We start from the raw sequence: 16833 nt of genomic DNA on the forward strand, positions 1-16833 counted from the left end.
ATGTATAGTAAAAAATTGATATTATTGAAGGATAAAATTAAAATTTATTTCTATGTATCATTTTTGTCCCCAACATTTTCGTCCTATTTAAATCTCTAACGTTTCAAAATCATCTCAATTTTGTCCCGCCGTCAATTCTGTTAACGAATCCCTAACGGTAGGATAACATTGAGTCAGTTTTGAAACGTTATGAATTTAAATAGGACGATTAAAAGACAATTTTAAGACTTACTTCAAACATAATATTTTACTCTATTAAGTATTAACAGTGAATATTTCTAATGATGCAATTATATAGTCCATTAAGTGCACTTAGTTATACTATATAAAATTACAATGGATCAAAGTCTCAACACGGAGCCCACCTCCCAAAAATAAAATTAGAAAAGAGATAGGAGCTCAACATTGCACATGCATGTGTATGTAACATTGGAGATTTTTTATTTACACACACCATTCTCAATTATTCAGCTACTATCAAACAAAAAAATAAGAATTTGCTTCAAACAGGCCGACACATGCTCTAAACGCAAAAGATTAACATGTTACTGGTTAATTCTTCCGTTATCTAGTACTAGAAGGCCTGATATAATCTAATGATAATTATGTTTGTCTTATTAGAAAAGGTGTCTATTTCAAATTCAAATCTTAATTATAACTAAGAAGTTGATATATAAAATCGGTAAGAAGAAAGCTGTGTGTTAGATGTAATTCACCAAAAAGAAATTCTAGCATGTTGTAACAAAAGATTTTATATGTACTCCGTTAGTTTTATATTGTAACATTTCTTCTTTTCATTTTAAAAACAAAATAGAAAATATATTTACTATTGCACTATTGTTAGCACTCAATGTAATGCCAATCTGTTGTCATATTAAATGTTAAATTTATAGAGCATCAATGACAAGTAATACCACCTTTAACTTTTGTTTATTTTTACTCATGATTACAGTGAATCTAATAAGCTTGCAATGAACATCATTAATTTGTACAAACTATTCTTTAATCCTCTATACATTAATATACATCAAAGAGAATGGTTACATTTGTGATTAACTCAACTATCGAAAAAAATTCCAACATCAAAGGCTCGGTGATCTTGGTTCAATACTTCAATGAGTGGATTGCAGCGTGGGATAGAACATAATTGCTATTTTTTTGCCATTGCAGTAAATGATTTCAGCCATTATAGACATGATCACTGTACATGTGAGCAGTAATATTTAGACCCTCAAGCATTGCTTCTCCTCTGGTGTTGAAGTTGAATACACATATTCCACCATTGTTGATATCAATAGAACGAAACCTAAATATTTTTATCAATACCTAATAGTCAATATAATTGAATAATGTTGATGTACTACAAAAAATTTTAGGCTACCGATGATTGAGAAAAATTAGCAATACTTTTTTCACTAGACTTAAAGTTTAAATGTGTAATTACATGATCAATAATCTTACCTCTCGGGACCAAGGCCTAAAGCATTGCAAGTTAATGCTCTCAATATAGATTTGTGAGTTATGATCAGAAAACTTTCTCCCTGAAGAATAAGGCAGATTTTTTTAATACTCCGTCATTTTTAAATCAATACTTGCACAACGGAATAACATTAAAAATGAAAATCTCTTACAGGTGACAACAAGATTTCCTTCCAACAAGCTCTTGCAGCTCCCCATAGATCTCGCACTGGATATCTACCATTCATGACAAAATTAGCTGGATCTTCTCTCCAGGTTATGTACTCTTTCGGATATATTCGCTTTGCATCCACTGCCTCCAAATTATGAACATATTGATTTAGCTTAGACACAAAGAATAGTAGGTAGTCAACAATGTCAAAAAGATATTATTATGCAGCTTTTAATTGTTGAGAACCATGTCAAAAAAATTGATGAAATAATAATAAATAGATTTAGTTGCATAGAGAGGTAGTCACACCATTTTTCATGCCTTCAAGGTGATATAGAGATATCTCTCTAAGCGAATCAAGGTAAACCAATGGTTTCTCTCTCCCTTGCCATATAATTTCAGCAGTTTGCTACATCAAACAACACCAAGAGTTATTAATAAACTCAGTATCAGAATTAGCATAATTGAGAATTGAATTTCATTGGCACCTAACTTTAGCGCGAGAGATTGGACTTGCAAAACACTGGTCAAAGTACAAATTTTTCAAGGCTTTCTTGCACCTCTCTGCTTGCTTCTCCCCGTCTTCAGTGAGTACAGACAAATCTGAACTCCCCTGAACAATTCAATATACATGATTAATTTATTGACGAAACTCTCAGATGCAACAAAAGAATGTTCCACCTAAAGCATCTAATCAAGCATCTAATCAACAAGCTCAAATATTTCACAAAAACACTTTAGAATTACTCTGCATCAAATACTGATATGATAAACTTACTAAATGTGTAACTATTCTCCTATACATAATGGTACAAAATCAAGACACAGTGAACAGAAAATTAATCTATGCATTGAAAAGTGAAAACCAATAAACTCAAAAGTAGAAGACAAACCTGAATCCTACTTTCTGCATTCCAAGTACTAAGACCATGTCTTAGAATCATGACTTTCTTTGGCGAAGCGATTAACTCGTTTGTTAGGGAAGTTGTTCCTTTGATAAAATCATAAGCACCGCCAGTTAAAGACAAATTAATTCTAGTTGGAAGTTTCTCTGCAACAGTGACACATGTTGTATTAGAGGTAATTAGAAATTGCAAGTTACAAGCGTACAAGAATGAAAAAGAGACTATTTGAGGTGTCACCTGAAGGAGTAACCTCATGACTTGAACAACGAATTGGAAAAGATGAGATTGGAGGAGTGCGAAGAGGCTGAACTTTGAAAGAAGAAGAAGAGAAAGGAGAACTCAACACAAATCCAGCACTGAGCATTTCCATTTCCATTTTCGGTCACACTTCAGAAGTTTTGCGGACCATAAAATTTCAATTTCTTTGGGATATATCCCAAAAATATCTCCCTTCCAATGTATAATATCTCGGATATGTTTTTCCTATTATTTCTCTCTTTTTTTTTTGAGATCGTACAATTTTATAATTGTTATTCATGTGTATTAGGTTTATTATGGTTATGTTTTTATAATATGAATAAATTATAATGTACTAAAAAAATACTAAAACAGTAAAAAAACATTGTATAAAAAAATTAAATATACTTAAAAAGATAATATATTTAATAAAATAATTTTATGTATATAACTAAGATTTATATATTCTTTTAATAGAAATAACAGTATATATCTTTATCTACTAATTTTGTAGAGTGTTTATATACTTTATTAGAGTTTTATAATTTAATTTAATATCATTCATATTAATATGTTAAATTATTAGTTTATTTGTATATTATTTTCTATTGATGTACAACATTTTTGTTATTTTTTATATATTATTTTTATAAATTTAGAAAAAAAAGTTAAACTCCAATAATTTTAAAAAATGACAAATTAATACTAATATTACAAAATAAGACTATTTTTTTTATGATCCCGTAATAATGTATGTCAACTAATTAAATAGTTAATCTATAAAATAAAAGCCTTTTGTGAGTTTCTAGATTTTTTTGGAACTAACCAATCTGTACATCCGTTTCTCTTTTTATAAAGAATTTTAATTTCTATTTCATTAAGAAAACACTTTAATATATCGTATAAGTTTAGTAATATTATCCAGATATTCTGCCAAGTTTTTGTAATTTAATTTATTTTTAATATATATTTTATATTAATAACTAATTTTTGTATATACATAATATAATCAATTTTTAATTATTAATTTTTTAAAAATCTTAAACTATTTTGAGCCCATATAAGACTTTCCAAAGCTCCACATGAAATGCACTACAAATTCTCATATTAGCTATGTACTTTATAGTGTGTGTTTTTTTGTTTTTGTGTCAAAGGATAAAAAAAAAAGAAACACACTAAACATATAAACATTCCATTGCAACAACATTATTAAATTTTTTCAAGGTTCATCCTTTTTTTAATTATTGTATGCAATTGGATGTTGCATATTTAGCCAGAATTTAAATCTTTTAAATTTTAGATTTTTATTTTAAAAGATAAAGTGAGATCTCTTATTATTAAATATTTTTTTCTCATGTTTTCTCTTGATCTCACCTATAAAATAAATAGTGATATATCATACTTTATTTTCTAAAGTAAAGTTTAAAATTTAGAGGATCCAAATCCATTTAACCAATGCATCAACAACTTGGTTGATATTTCTTTGAATTAGATTGATCACTGTCTCCAATTTCAGCCTAAAACATTTTTGACTTTAGTCACCAAATCATTATTAGAACTTTGTACTTGGCTGTCCTATTATTAACAAGAATAAAAGCATTCAAATAATTCATCTCACATGTGACCTCTCTAAATCCAGCTTCCGATACTAGAATTATTCCTCTATAGATTTTAAAAAGCTCGCTTCGAAAAATAGTAGCTGGTGGTAAAGAACTAGCACAAGCCACACAACTAAGAGCCATTACAGTCATGCAACATGTAACACCCTATCACCTTAAACCTTACCTCTAGCCGTAAAGTAAAAGACGACAAAGTATCACGACAATTCTAAAGCTCCATACAATAGTATATAATCAACGAATATTAAAATTAGAAGGCTGATGAAGAAATAAAAGCTCAAAGACGCAGAAAAAGAGATACAAAAGCGCTAAGCATTTACACACGATAACTAAAGCGTAAAGGTAAGAAAAAGATATTATAGATACAAGATAAACAAGGTGTGTGTGTGTGTGTGTGTGTCCAAAAGAGATCTACTCACAGTTCGCAGAGTTTAGGCCGACTAGTTAAAATAGGTACAACAGAGTTTTGAAAGTTAAAACAGATACATCCTGTCTCTCAAAATTTGTCTCTAAGACAACAAGTACAATAATCAAAGTGAGAGAATAACTACAGCAAAATAAACAAAAGACAAAAGCGACCCATCATCCGCTCTGTCACTATTCGCAAACTTACCGAGGTGGGTTGCGACCTGCATCCGAAAAATAACAACAACATATGGTATGAGAACTGGAGGTTCTCAGTATGGTAACAGCGCTTAATAAATAAGATATAAGGTTTCGGGAAGCCAAATGCAATCCTAAAACTTCCCACATGCATATGATTCAAACTTAAAAACATTTTAATAAAAATTCCATAAAAGTTATCTAATCCTAAGGATTTTCTAAACTAACAGATCATCGCTGTCCCACAACCTTCGCCAACATATCCTTCATGCAATCTCATCGCCACCGTCTACCAAGCCTCTTCAATCCTAGCAGAAAACACAGATAGTGCAATCAAGTAAAACACAAGTAATATACATATATAGCATGTAATTCAATTAGCAATTGAACATGTTATACAAGTTGGCACAATGCAAGTAAATAAAGCAAACAAACACATAAGAATGCATATAATGAATGCATGTCCTATTGGCCGTGATATCATTTGTCGGTTCAACTACCAATCCGACACATCCCCTTGGGATGTCGCCTTTCAGTTACGAAAATAATTAGCTCCCAAGGGATGTAATGCCCGGCACACTATCCATGGATATAACGCTTGGCACACTCTTGTGACTCGAAAGGATGCGAGCGGGATACTCTGCCTCAGACCTCATATCTCAACATAAGCGAGATTAACCACCGTTCTTACGCCGGTGCCGTAACTTTGACAAGCAGAATTAACCACCTCCCTTGCCAGATGCATAGCAACTTACCAATCATAGTATATCAGTCATAGGTTATTTAGTCTCAGTGATCACTTCTCATTCTCGCCAGTTTCAACAACCTCAATCATTCATTTTTCTCAATTCATTGTCAACGCAACACTCCATCAATCCATTATGATCTGTCCATCCACAGTTCATCCCAAGTCTAAGTTACCATCTTTAACTCATAACAGAAAATACCCATTTAAATTTACTTATTGTGCTCTCCCTTATTTCAAAGCCTAAATACTAGTTAGGAGATCTTAAACAAGTGTTATAAAAATTTACAAGCTTGTCGGGCAGGTCAAACAGTTAAAAACAGGATTTTTGGTGAAAAAAAGGACTTGTGCATACGCACGAGTCGCAACACACGCTCTGGTATGTGCGTGCGCACGATCGTGTGTGCAGGCACACAAACCAGAGTTACTGGTTCTCTGTAACACACTAGATTCAGTCTTTTATACCTAACTTTCGACGTTCATTACTTTCTTTACAAAATTTCAATTTTTTTCATCTTTATACCATTTTAAAGCTCTCACAACCATCTTTAATTTTAAATAAATTTCGCTCAATTTCAAACTCCATGAACCAAGTTATGATCCGTCAAAGTTAGTTAAAAACAAGATTTTACCACATTTGTCAAATCTTCAAAATACCAAATCTCTCAAACCAAACCAATTTAATCACAGCCTAAACAATCCAAAAAATTCATATCAAATATTTCTCAATCATTTCTCAATCATTCAACTATCTAAACCATTCAGTTCTCACCTCATCAACCGATTCAAAGTCCTCAATTCAACATAATTTATATCAATACTAAATAATTTTCCTAAATCCTCATCAACATCATTGCCAACATAATCATCAACAAACACCATCAACCATTAACCATATCCATTCATTTCATAGCATTATACTCATTATCATTCCACAACAAACATATCACCTCCATTCACAAATTCACATACCACACATACACTTAATCAATAATTCAATCATTCATACGAATTCAGCCTATCTTAAGGCAATTAGCCTAAGTCTCGCACAATATTACATATTAACTAAATGAAGTCAAAATCATACCTTAATCGATATTCTCCAAACTTAAAACACCAAGTTCAAATTCAAGTACTCCAAATAGCCAAGTCAACTTCAATAACACCAATTATCAATCTAATATCATATAATTCATCAAAATCAAATTAGGATTCATAAAGTTGACAAACCACAAGGGTTAAGTGAAATCTTACCTTACCCACTATGAATTGGCATAAGACACAATCATTTTCTAATGTTAGATTACATATAAACAACCAAAACCACAATTTTTTTCAATAACCAAATTCAAAAATTCAAAAATGTATAGAGCAGAGAAATGGAGTATTGATTTTGAGATTCTTACTACTTTGTTTAAATAAAATCGAAGAGCTCGGCGAGAATTTTGCGTGGTTGCAAACGGCACACAAATCAGAGCTCTGTAACTCAAGATATGAGCAATTGAAGAGAAAAATGAATAGTATTATTCCTCTCTTATGTTCCCTCTCTTTAGGGTTATTTGTGGTGAAATGAGTTGAATGCTCATCAATTGAAGCTTTTATATGTTGGGCTTGGGCCCAACTCGAGTCTAGTCCAATCAGTTAGTGGTTTAGGTTTGTTTGACCTAACTTTGAGCCAAAACCTTTAGAATAAGTGACCGGTTTTCAATTTTAAATATTTTTCTAACTTTTTCTGCAATTTTTATTTTCTCATAAACAACAGTACTAGATAGACTTATGTCAATACTGTTGGCTAAATTACCGGTATGTATTTTTACACTTTTTTCACTTGAAAAAATTCACTGAATCTAAATCTCACATTTTGATTCTCAAATTAATATTTCTAAATTTTTCAATCTATTCCAAACAATTAAAATTTTATTTTATTTTAATTAAACAGTTAATTAAATTTCGATTCTTACACAACACACACCCAAAACCAGCATATTCACCAAATTTACTAGCATTACAGTTTAATTTAACCGAAAATTGAGTAAGTAGAGACCAATAAAATAGCAAATAGGAAGGAGTAGATACATAATGCATAGATAAGAACTTATTAAGTTTAAATTGAGAAGCATGCATAAGAATTATAACTTTATCCATTCTCTGTGGATTAGCAGGATTAAAAACATCATTATTATAATATTTCCAAATCCACAAAATAGTCGTCGAGAAGAAGAAGGCATTATAATTTATCCCTGCGCAATAAGCAATTTAACTGTTGATCGTTAACTTCCAAATTCAAACTATGCCAGATAATTTTGGCCTTGGAACACTCACAAAAACAGTAAAAAATCGTTTCAGGTTCAGTATTACACCAAAGGCGCAAATTGGAGCTTCCCAAAATTTTATGAAAACAAAAAGCAACAACGGAAATTGCATCATGAATACATAGCCAAATGAGAATTTTATACTTTTTGAAAACTCGGATCTGCCATAATCAAAGCCAATTGATATACTCCTCCCAACCAAAAACACGTTTACAAAATCACAAGTAGCCATTTATAGAAAAATAAATATTAGAAGGAGTTGCTGATCACCTCCAACGAACCCCCTCACCCATTTCACAATCTGAATCATAAAAAGAATACTCTATTTAACAAGGTTAAGTAAGGAAGTATAGTATCTCTCAAATTTTTACTGTCCATTCACCAAAAAAATCACTGATATTACTCTCAAAATCAGAAATATGAATATACGGCACTTTCTTGGTCAAGGGATCTTTCATCCTCCATTTTTCAGACCAAAAGAATTGGTTAAGAGGACCAAATGACCAATATTCCACGTGAAACTATCCCTTAACAGATTAAAGGACTTGCAAATATTCCTCCATACATCATTGTACTTTATAATCTTTACTAATTATCTACTTTCATAATTTGTAGAATAAATTCACACATCCTAAATTTCTTAATGTCTTGAACTCTTAAATAGTCTCTATTAAGAGTGTTGAAGACTCGATCCGACTCAAAATTCAGTTTGAATTCGAAACAAATTTTGTTAAATTTAAGTTTATTATCTTTATTCGACGGGTGGGATATGACAACATTTGTTAAATTTAATTTTTAAAAATAAAATTTTATTAATTTAACATATAAAATTTATAAATTTATATATATTAATTTTATATTGAATTAATTTTGATTTAAATTAATTTATTTCTGATTACTTTTTAGATCAAATTAAAATAAATTTAATAATTTTTAAAAAGTCAGATCCGAATCTACTTAAATTTAACCTTGCCCATAAACACCCTTATCATCAGAGTTGTGTTTAATATATTTTTTCGAATAAAGATGCCAATTAATATAAGTTGTTTTTTTGTTGTTGTTGTACCAAATATCAACTTGATTGATTTTTTTATAAACCTAGAAAGAATGACTTGATTTATATCGTTACATCTTAACTTTGATGGACCGATAGATGAGTAAATCACCTAATATTTTGTTCAAAAATATTTCAACTTCCGCTATATTTAGGGTATTTTTTGGTATGAAAATAAAAGTAATGATATATCTTAATGAATTTAGATTTTTTAAATTTTAAATTTTATTCTAAAAAATAAAATTTTATTTTTCACCATTTATTTTAAGGGTGAGATCATAATTTACTCTTTAAAATAAAAATTCAAAATTTAGAGGATCTAAATTTTATCTTAATATTATAATTTTTGGTATTTTTTAAAATTGTAAAATGTATACAAATTGAAAGATCTAATTTCTGTACCTCAAATTTTTTAATTTATTTTTAACACAAATCGGACGGTTCGATTTCTGTACCTCTACAAATCAGATAGTTTGATTTCTATACCTCTAACAAACCAGACGGTCCAATTTCTATTTTTCTAATTAAACAATTATACATTTAAAAATAACACCCATCAATCTACATCTACATTTTAAAAAGATACCATTACCTTTCCAATATTAAACACAAAAAATTCCCTATATTATGTATCGTTTTTTTCTTCTTTTTTTGGTCTAAATTTTATTATTACACCGTTCAAATTAAATCCATTTAGAAAAAAGAAAAAGGAAAAATCTCCGGTCCCAAGTCCCAACTCCAAGTCCCAACCGACTTGCGGGCGTTTAGCGTTGCCAGATCCCCCTCTCCTCCGTTATAAAAGCAGCACTCCCTGTAGCTTTGTTCGTTTTTCTGAAACCCCAATCCTGGGTCTGCCACTCTGCTAGGGTTTCATCCCTTCGCTGCATTCTCATCCTCTTCGTTTATTCGAACGTAAAAAACACGTAATCCAAACACAAAACAAGAAGAAGAACAAGAAAGAAGACGAACAAGAAAAGAGAGGCAAAACCTATTTGGAATTGAAACTAAATTTCAAAAAAAGAAGAAGCTAAATTCCGAAAATAGAGAGGGAAATAATGGACCTGGAAGATGAGCAAGAGTACGAGCAGCAAATGGAGGAGGAGGAGGATGACGAGGAAGAGATTACTCAGGAGGACGCTTGGGCTGTCATCTCCGCCTACTTCGAAGAGAAGGGACTTGTTCGCCAGCAGCTCGATTCTTTCGACGAGTTCATCCAAAACACTATGCAGGAAATCGTGGACGAATCCGCCGACATCGAAATCCGCCCCGAATCCCAGCACAATCCCGGTCACCAGTCCGATTTTGCAGAGGTACCCCTCCTCATTCCCCCATTGTTTTAAATTAATTTTTTACTGTGTTGTTGTTGTTTCAGTGATGCTGGTGATCATAATTTATGGTTTTTGTGTTGTAGACTATTTACAAAATCAGCTTCGGTCAGATTTACTTGAGTAAGCCCATGATGACTGAGTCTGATGGTGAGACTGCTACCTTATTCCCCAAGGCAGCTAGGTTGAGGAACCTCACCTATTCGGCTCCTTTGTATGTTGATGTCACCAAAAGGGTTATCAAGAAAGGCCATGATGGTGAAGAAGTCACTGAGACACAGGATTTCACCAAAGTCTTCATTGGCAAGGTATGCGTTTGTATTTTAGTTTTGGATTCTGTTCCAATTTTGTGTTTTGTACCTGGAAATAGTGGTGGTAATTGGGTGTTTCTGTGTTAGGTTCCTATTATGCTTCGGTCTAGTTATTGCACATTGTACCAGAATTCGGAGAAGGATTTGACTGAGCTTGGGGAGTGCCCCTATGATCAAGGTGGATATTTCATTATCAATGGTAGTGAAAAGGTTCTGATTGCTCAGGAGAAGATGAGCACCAATCATGTATATGTCTTCAAGAAGAGGCAGCCTAACAAATATGCCTATGTTGCGGAGGTCCGCTCTATGGCAGAGTCTCAGAATAGACCACCCAGTACTATGTTTGTTCGCATGTTGTCTAGGGCGAGCTCCAAAGGGGTAAATGCAAACAATTATCAACTGTTTTGGCTAGTTGTTAAATGTCTTGCATGATGATGTCTGAATGTGTTATGCATTTGTTGCTCCTTCAGGGTTCTTCAGGACAATATATACGTGCTACTCTTCCATACATTCGATCAGAAATTCCAATCATTATTGTGTTTCGAGCATTGGGCTTTGTTGCTGACAAAGATATACTTGAACATATTTGCTACGACTTCTCAGACACTCAAATGATGGAGTTGCTTCGTCCATCCTTGGAAGAAGCATTTGTGATTCAAAATCAGCAGGTTGGTGCTGCCATTGCCTTCCTATTTGCTTACAGCCAAGATGAGGCTTGCATAGATAGAATTTATAGTAAATCTTTGGCGTATTTAGCAGCTGGATTTTTTGTTTAATCAATTTTTAGTGAGGATTCTTTTAACTGGCTTAATGAAGTAATTTTCTCCATCTCTAGACTACAGTCGCTCTGTCTAACAGTATCTTTTTCTTCTAGAGCATGCTATCTAACTTTGTGGTTGAATATATATATATATGAAGTACATAAATAGAGATGATTGAGATATAATGTTATTAGTGAAAAATTGTAATAGAGCACGGTTTTGTTTTAATTTCTATTTCAAATATGACAATCTCCCTTCCAGGTTGCACTTGACTACATTGGGAAAAGAGGAGCAACTGTAGGTGTAACTAAGGAAAAGAGAATTAAGTGAGTTGAATTGTATTTCTTTCGAGCCAGATGATGATTTGTGTTCACCCATTATTGAGCAAGGGTTACACGTGTGCTTCAATCTGTAGGTATGCTAAAGAGATCCTCCAAAAGGAGATGCTTCCTCATGTTGGTGTTGGAGAATATTGTGAGACAAAGAAAGCATACTACTTTGGGTAATTTTCTTCATTTTGTCAGATATTTTGTTTTAATTTTAATGACCTTAACTGGGTAAAATATTTATTATGCTTTGTCCCACAGATATATCATTCACCGGCTACTTCTGTGTGCCCTTGGACGGAGGGCTGAAGATGATAGGGATCATTATGGCAACAAAAGGCTGGACCTGGCTGGGCCTTTACTTGGTGGTCTCTTTAGAATGGTTTGTTTATCTAGTTACTGATATTGTCAAACTTCTTTTGTTTTTCTATGTAGGTATTTTTTCCCCTTATTTCCTGGTTACTATAATCTGTGATGCAGCTATTCAGAAAGCTTACTAGAGATGTCAGGGGCTATGTGCAGAAGGTGTGTTCTATAGCTTTTATTTGCAACTTGGCATGTGTTACTATATCATTTAAAGTTCGCTATACCTTACAATCTTGGTGGTGCAGTGTGTTGATAATGGGAAAGATGTCAACCTGCAATTTGCTATCAAAGCAAAAACCATCACAAGTGGTCTTAAATACTCACTTGCTACTGGTAATTGGGGGCAAGCAAATGCTGCGGGTACTAGAGCTGGAGTATCACAGGTTTGAATATGAATCATTGCTTTATTGTTATTGTTCAAGAGTCTTGCATTCTTCCTTCTACGGTGGAAGTAACACATACCTTGTTGATTATCTGTTGTAGGTGTTAAATAGATTAACTTATGCTTCCACTTTGTCTCACTTGCGAAGATTGAATTCTCCCATAGGGCGTGAAGGTAAAATAAAATTACTCATCCAAGCCTTAAGACTGCGCTTTATGAAGATTTAGAATTGAATTTAATTTCCCTTTTATTTCAGGCAAGTTGGCCAAGCCAAGGCAGCTGCATAATTCACAATGGGGAATGATGTGTCCTGCAGAAACACCTGAAGGACAAGTGAGTATTTTGCTTTCCAAGAATACTGTACAATGCTACTTTCCATGAGTGATCTTTCTCAGTTGTGTTTATAAGTTTGATTGGGCTATCATTTAGGCCTGTGCATTGTGAAATTTGCTTCATTCTCTTTTATGATTTGTGGTTAAGATTGTTTATTTTCTGCTTCTATAGGAAATTTCTCCTGCAGTTATTCCCCAAGCTACCAAAATTTTTGTAAATGGTTGCTGGGTGGGCATCCATCGTGATCCCGACATGTTGGTCAGAACATTGAGAAAGCTGAGACGCCGGGTAATTATCTACCTGTCTCGTTGTCTGCTCAAAACTTCGATACTTTATTGCATTACTACTGGTGCTGATTACTCTTGTGGTGCAGGTTGATGTTAATACTGAAGTTGGGGTTGTTAGAGATATCCGTCTTAAAGAATTGCGTATATATACAGATTATGGTCGCTGCAGTCGTCCTCTATTCATTGTGGACAAGCAAAGGCTACTTATAAAAAAGAAGGATATTCATGCTTTGCAACAGAGGGTGAGCCAGTAGTAACAAGTGCATATTGGGTGCTGGTATTGTTAAATGATTGCTTAGACGTGCTATTCAACATTTTTCAGGAATCCCCGGAGGAGGGCGGATGGCATGATCTTGTGTCCAAGGGCTTCATAGAATACATAGACACAGAAGAAGAAGAGACAACTATGATTTCGATGACTATTAATGTCAGTACAATAATTCCAGATGTGAATTTTGAAAAGCATATCCAGTCTATATATATGTTCATAAGTGTAGATTAGGAGACTTTGGAATAATAACATATTGTTCATAAAATATTGTAGGATCTTGTGCAAGCAAGACTTAATCCAGAAGAAGCTTATGCTGATACTTATACTCATTGTGAAATCCACCCGTCACTGATTTTGGGTGTTTGTGCTTCTATTATACCATTTCCTGATCACAATCAGGTAATTTGGTGTTTTACTGTCTTGTCATTGAGATTAGTACATATTGGTCATTTGACTCACCTTTCACTTCGATATCAGTCTCCACGTAATACATATCAATCTGCTATGGGAAAACAAGCAATGGGAATTTATGTAACCAATTACCAATTTCGAATGGTACTTTTTACCTGTTCTATGTTTTACATTTCTTCTGTACATTATACTCTACTCAATACTGAGTTCTGCTCATGGTTTTCTTCCATTTATTAGGATACCTTGGCATATGTATTATATTATCCTCAGAAACCACTGGTGACAACAAGAGCAATGGAGCATCTACATTTTCGGCAGCTCCCTGCTGGAATTGTAAATCCTTTCTTCCTTTCTTTATATATTATTTTTTCCATTTTAATGATTAAATATCCTTATATGCTTAATCCTGTGTCTTAGAATGCCATTGTGGCCATTGCCTGTTATTCTGGTTATAATCAAGAAGATTCTGTCATCATGAACCAATCATCAATAGATCGTGGATTCTTCCGGTCTCTGTTTTTCCGATCATATAGGTATGTTCTCTGCCCAGATAAATCACGCATTCACCCACTTTTTGGATCTTGATTCATTTCTGATTTGCTTTGTTAACTTTTACAGAGATGAAGAGAAGAAGATGGGAACCCTTGTCAAAGAAGATTTTGGTCGTCCAGATAGGACCAACACCATGGTGAGATTTTTGGCTTTGCTAGTGCATGATTATTTCTTGCGATGCAATTTTATCCCTTTCACCCCATAAAAACATAAAACCCATCCCCACAAATAATAAAGTTGGTTCTGCTATTTGTATAATCAATGTCTATTTTGCAGGGTATGAGGCACGGTTCTTATGATAAGCTGGATGATGATGGCCTTGCACCACCAGTAAGTTTGTTTGGATTATGCTTTCGAACATCCTGATCCTGCCTGTCCCCAATGTTCGATATAAATGGAAACAAAATAATTCACATTGCAATGCTGTAATATAGGGCACACGTGTATCTGGTGAGGATGTTATTATTGGAAAGACCACCCCAATATCTCAGGAAGAGGCACAGGGACAAGCTGCACGTTACACAAGACGTGATCACAGCATAAGCTTACGGCATAGTGAAACGGGTATTGTTGATCAAGTAAGTTTCTCTCAATGATTTGTCTGTCACGTTTTATGAATTATAGATTGAGTTTGAGCTATGGTATTAGAGCTTAATTGCATGTTATGATAAACTAATGAACTTATATATTATTCTAGAACTTCTTTAATACATAAAATGTATTTAATATTTAATTAATATAATACATATTTGTGTGAATAATAAAATGATTTAATAATATATCACTATATATTAAAACAGAATTATATATAGCTTTGCTGCAATGCAAGGGTGGTGGCTAGTATTTGCTCATTTTCTTTCTTTTTGGTCTTGTAACTAAAATTATACCATGAGGCCTTATTTTTATGCTAAAATCCTTAATGTTGGCACTTCTTTTTCCGTTGGTGTCTTTTGTAGGTTCTTCTGACAACAAATGCTGATGGATTAAGATTTGTGAAAGTGAGGGTGAGATCTGTTCGGATACCACAGATTGGTGATAAATTCAGTAGTAGACATGGTCAGAAGGGGACAGTTGGTATGACTTACACGCAAGAAGACATGCCCTGGACCATTGAAGGCATCTCCCCTGACATTATTGTCAATCCACATGCTATTCCTTCTCGTATGACTATTGGCCAGCTTATCGAGTGTATCATGGGGAAGGTAGCAGCACACATGGGAAAGGAAGGAGATGCAACTCCTTTTACAGATGTTACTGTAAGTAGCTTTTCCTACTGCAACTATATACTTTTAAGATATTTAAGCTACTTGCATCAAATGCTACTTCAGCGGCTCCAATCAGATCTTACTGTAACCTCTCCATATGTGTAGGATGAATGTACTCTTGCAATTCACATTATGAAATTATTATGCCGATAAAGTGTGTCTGCAAGATTTAGAAAAATCTGCATTTAGTTGAGCGTCTGTTGTGGATAAATTATCCTTTTTCGGAGTTCTGGTCACAACAATTCACTTGTCTACTTCACCTGTTGAAATTACCATTCCTTGTGCAACTATATTCAAGTTTTATTGGCTGTGCTTGGTTTGGTTTTGATGATGTTTTACACTTGTACTATTCTGACCCAGGTTGACAATATCAGTAAAGCTTTACATAAATGTGGGTACCAAATGCGAGGTTTTGAGACCATGTACAATGGTCATACAGGGAGGCGGCTATCTGCTATGATTTTCTTGGGTCCTACATATTACCAAAGACTGAAGCATATGGTTGATGATAAGATCCATTCTCGTGGACGAGGTCCTGTGCAGATCTTGACAAGGCAACCTGCTGAAGGACGCTCACGTGATGGAGGTCTCCGATTTGGGGAAATGGAACGAGATTGCATGATAGCCCATGGAGCCGCGCACTTCCTAAAGGAGAGATTGTTTGATCAAAGTGATGCATATAGGGTTCACGTGTGTGAGAAATGTGGGTTGATAGCTATTGCTAACCTCAAGAAGAATTCTTTTGAGTGCAGGGGGTGCAAGAACAAAACTGACATTGTTCAGGTGGGTGTGGATCTTCCATATTCTCGTGGCATGTATTAATGGATTCTGCGGTTTTCTTGTTCTGAACTCGGTAGTCTTTTGTTATTCATTTCTATGCAGGTTTACATTCCTTATGCTTGTAAGCTGCTCTTCCAAGAGCTCATGGCTATGGCGATTGCTCCAAGAATGCTGACGAAGGAAGTCAAAGCTGCGAAAGATCACAAGAAGAAAGGAGCCTGATTTCAACCAAGTTGAATTCCATTGGAAGTGAGTCTAGTGAGTAGAGTTTCATTGATCTCATGTTACTTTTTGATCTTTCATAAGGATTGATCTTCTCCAAGCAAACTAATGTTTTGTACATATAGTGGAACAGTTC

The 16833-nt window shown here is 33.7% G+C and overlaps 2 protein-coding genes across 2 annotated transcripts; one reads left to right on the forward strand and one right to left on the reverse strand.

Annotated features, from left to right (window-relative positions):
* Positions 1-934: 934 nt before the first annotated feature.
* LOC107468376 (probable 2-carboxy-D-arabinitol-1-phosphatase) lies at positions 935-2946 on the reverse strand. The gene is made up of 7 exons (XM_016087661.3): positions 2773-2946; positions 2524-2681; positions 2124-2243; positions 1940-2039; positions 1632-1771; positions 1462-1541; positions 935-1306 (listed from the first exon to the last, which is right to left on the reverse strand). The coding sequence occupies exons 1-7, from the start codon at positions 2909-2911 to the stop codon at positions 1180-1182; spliced, it is 864 nt and encodes a 287-aa protein (XP_015943147.1). The 5' UTR covers positions 2912-2946; the 3' UTR covers positions 935-1179.
* Positions 2947-9851: 6905 nt separating this feature from the next.
* Positions 9852-16833, forward strand: LOC107468283 (DNA-directed RNA polymerase II subunit RPB2; the record flags this gene model as incomplete). Its single annotated transcript, XM_021132443.2, is given in 23 exon segments — positions 9852-10415; positions 10517-10738; positions 10829-11119; positions 11212-11409; positions 11764-11828; positions 11918-12004; positions 12090-12210; positions 12309-12353; positions 12440-12577; positions 12678-12750; positions 12833-13197; positions 13283-13438; positions 13519-13623; positions 13741-13866; positions 13945-14022; positions 14116-14211; positions 14296-14411; positions 14497-14566; positions 14707-14760; positions 14865-15008; positions 15387-15686; positions 16056-16478; positions 16578-16833. Coding segments are annotated over 23 exon segments (3648 nt in total). The 5' UTR covers positions 9852-10160.

Source organism: Arachis duranensis, chromosome 10, assembly GCF_000817695.3.
Source record: "Arachis duranensis cultivar V14167 chromosome 10, aradu.V14167.gnm2.J7QH, whole genome shotgun sequence".
NCBI classification, from domain to species: Eukaryota; Viridiplantae; Streptophyta; class Magnoliopsida; order Fabales; family Fabaceae; genus Arachis; species Arachis duranensis.

Bases quoted from the DNA above. Each gene is read 5' to 3' on its own strand.
- LOC107468376 (XM_016087661.3), bottom strand. From the start codon at position 2,911: ATGGAAATGGAAATGCTCAGTGCTGGATTTGTGTTGAGTTCTCCTTTC. The intron at 2,682-2,772 runs GTGACACCTCAA...TCACTGTTGCAG, and splicing joins TCATGAGGTTACTCCTTCAG to AGAAACTTCCAACTAGAATT. The intron at 1,307-1,461 runs GTAAGATTATTG...AAAAATATTTAG, and splicing joins TTAGGCCTTGGTCCCGAGAG to GTTTCGTTCTATTGATATCA.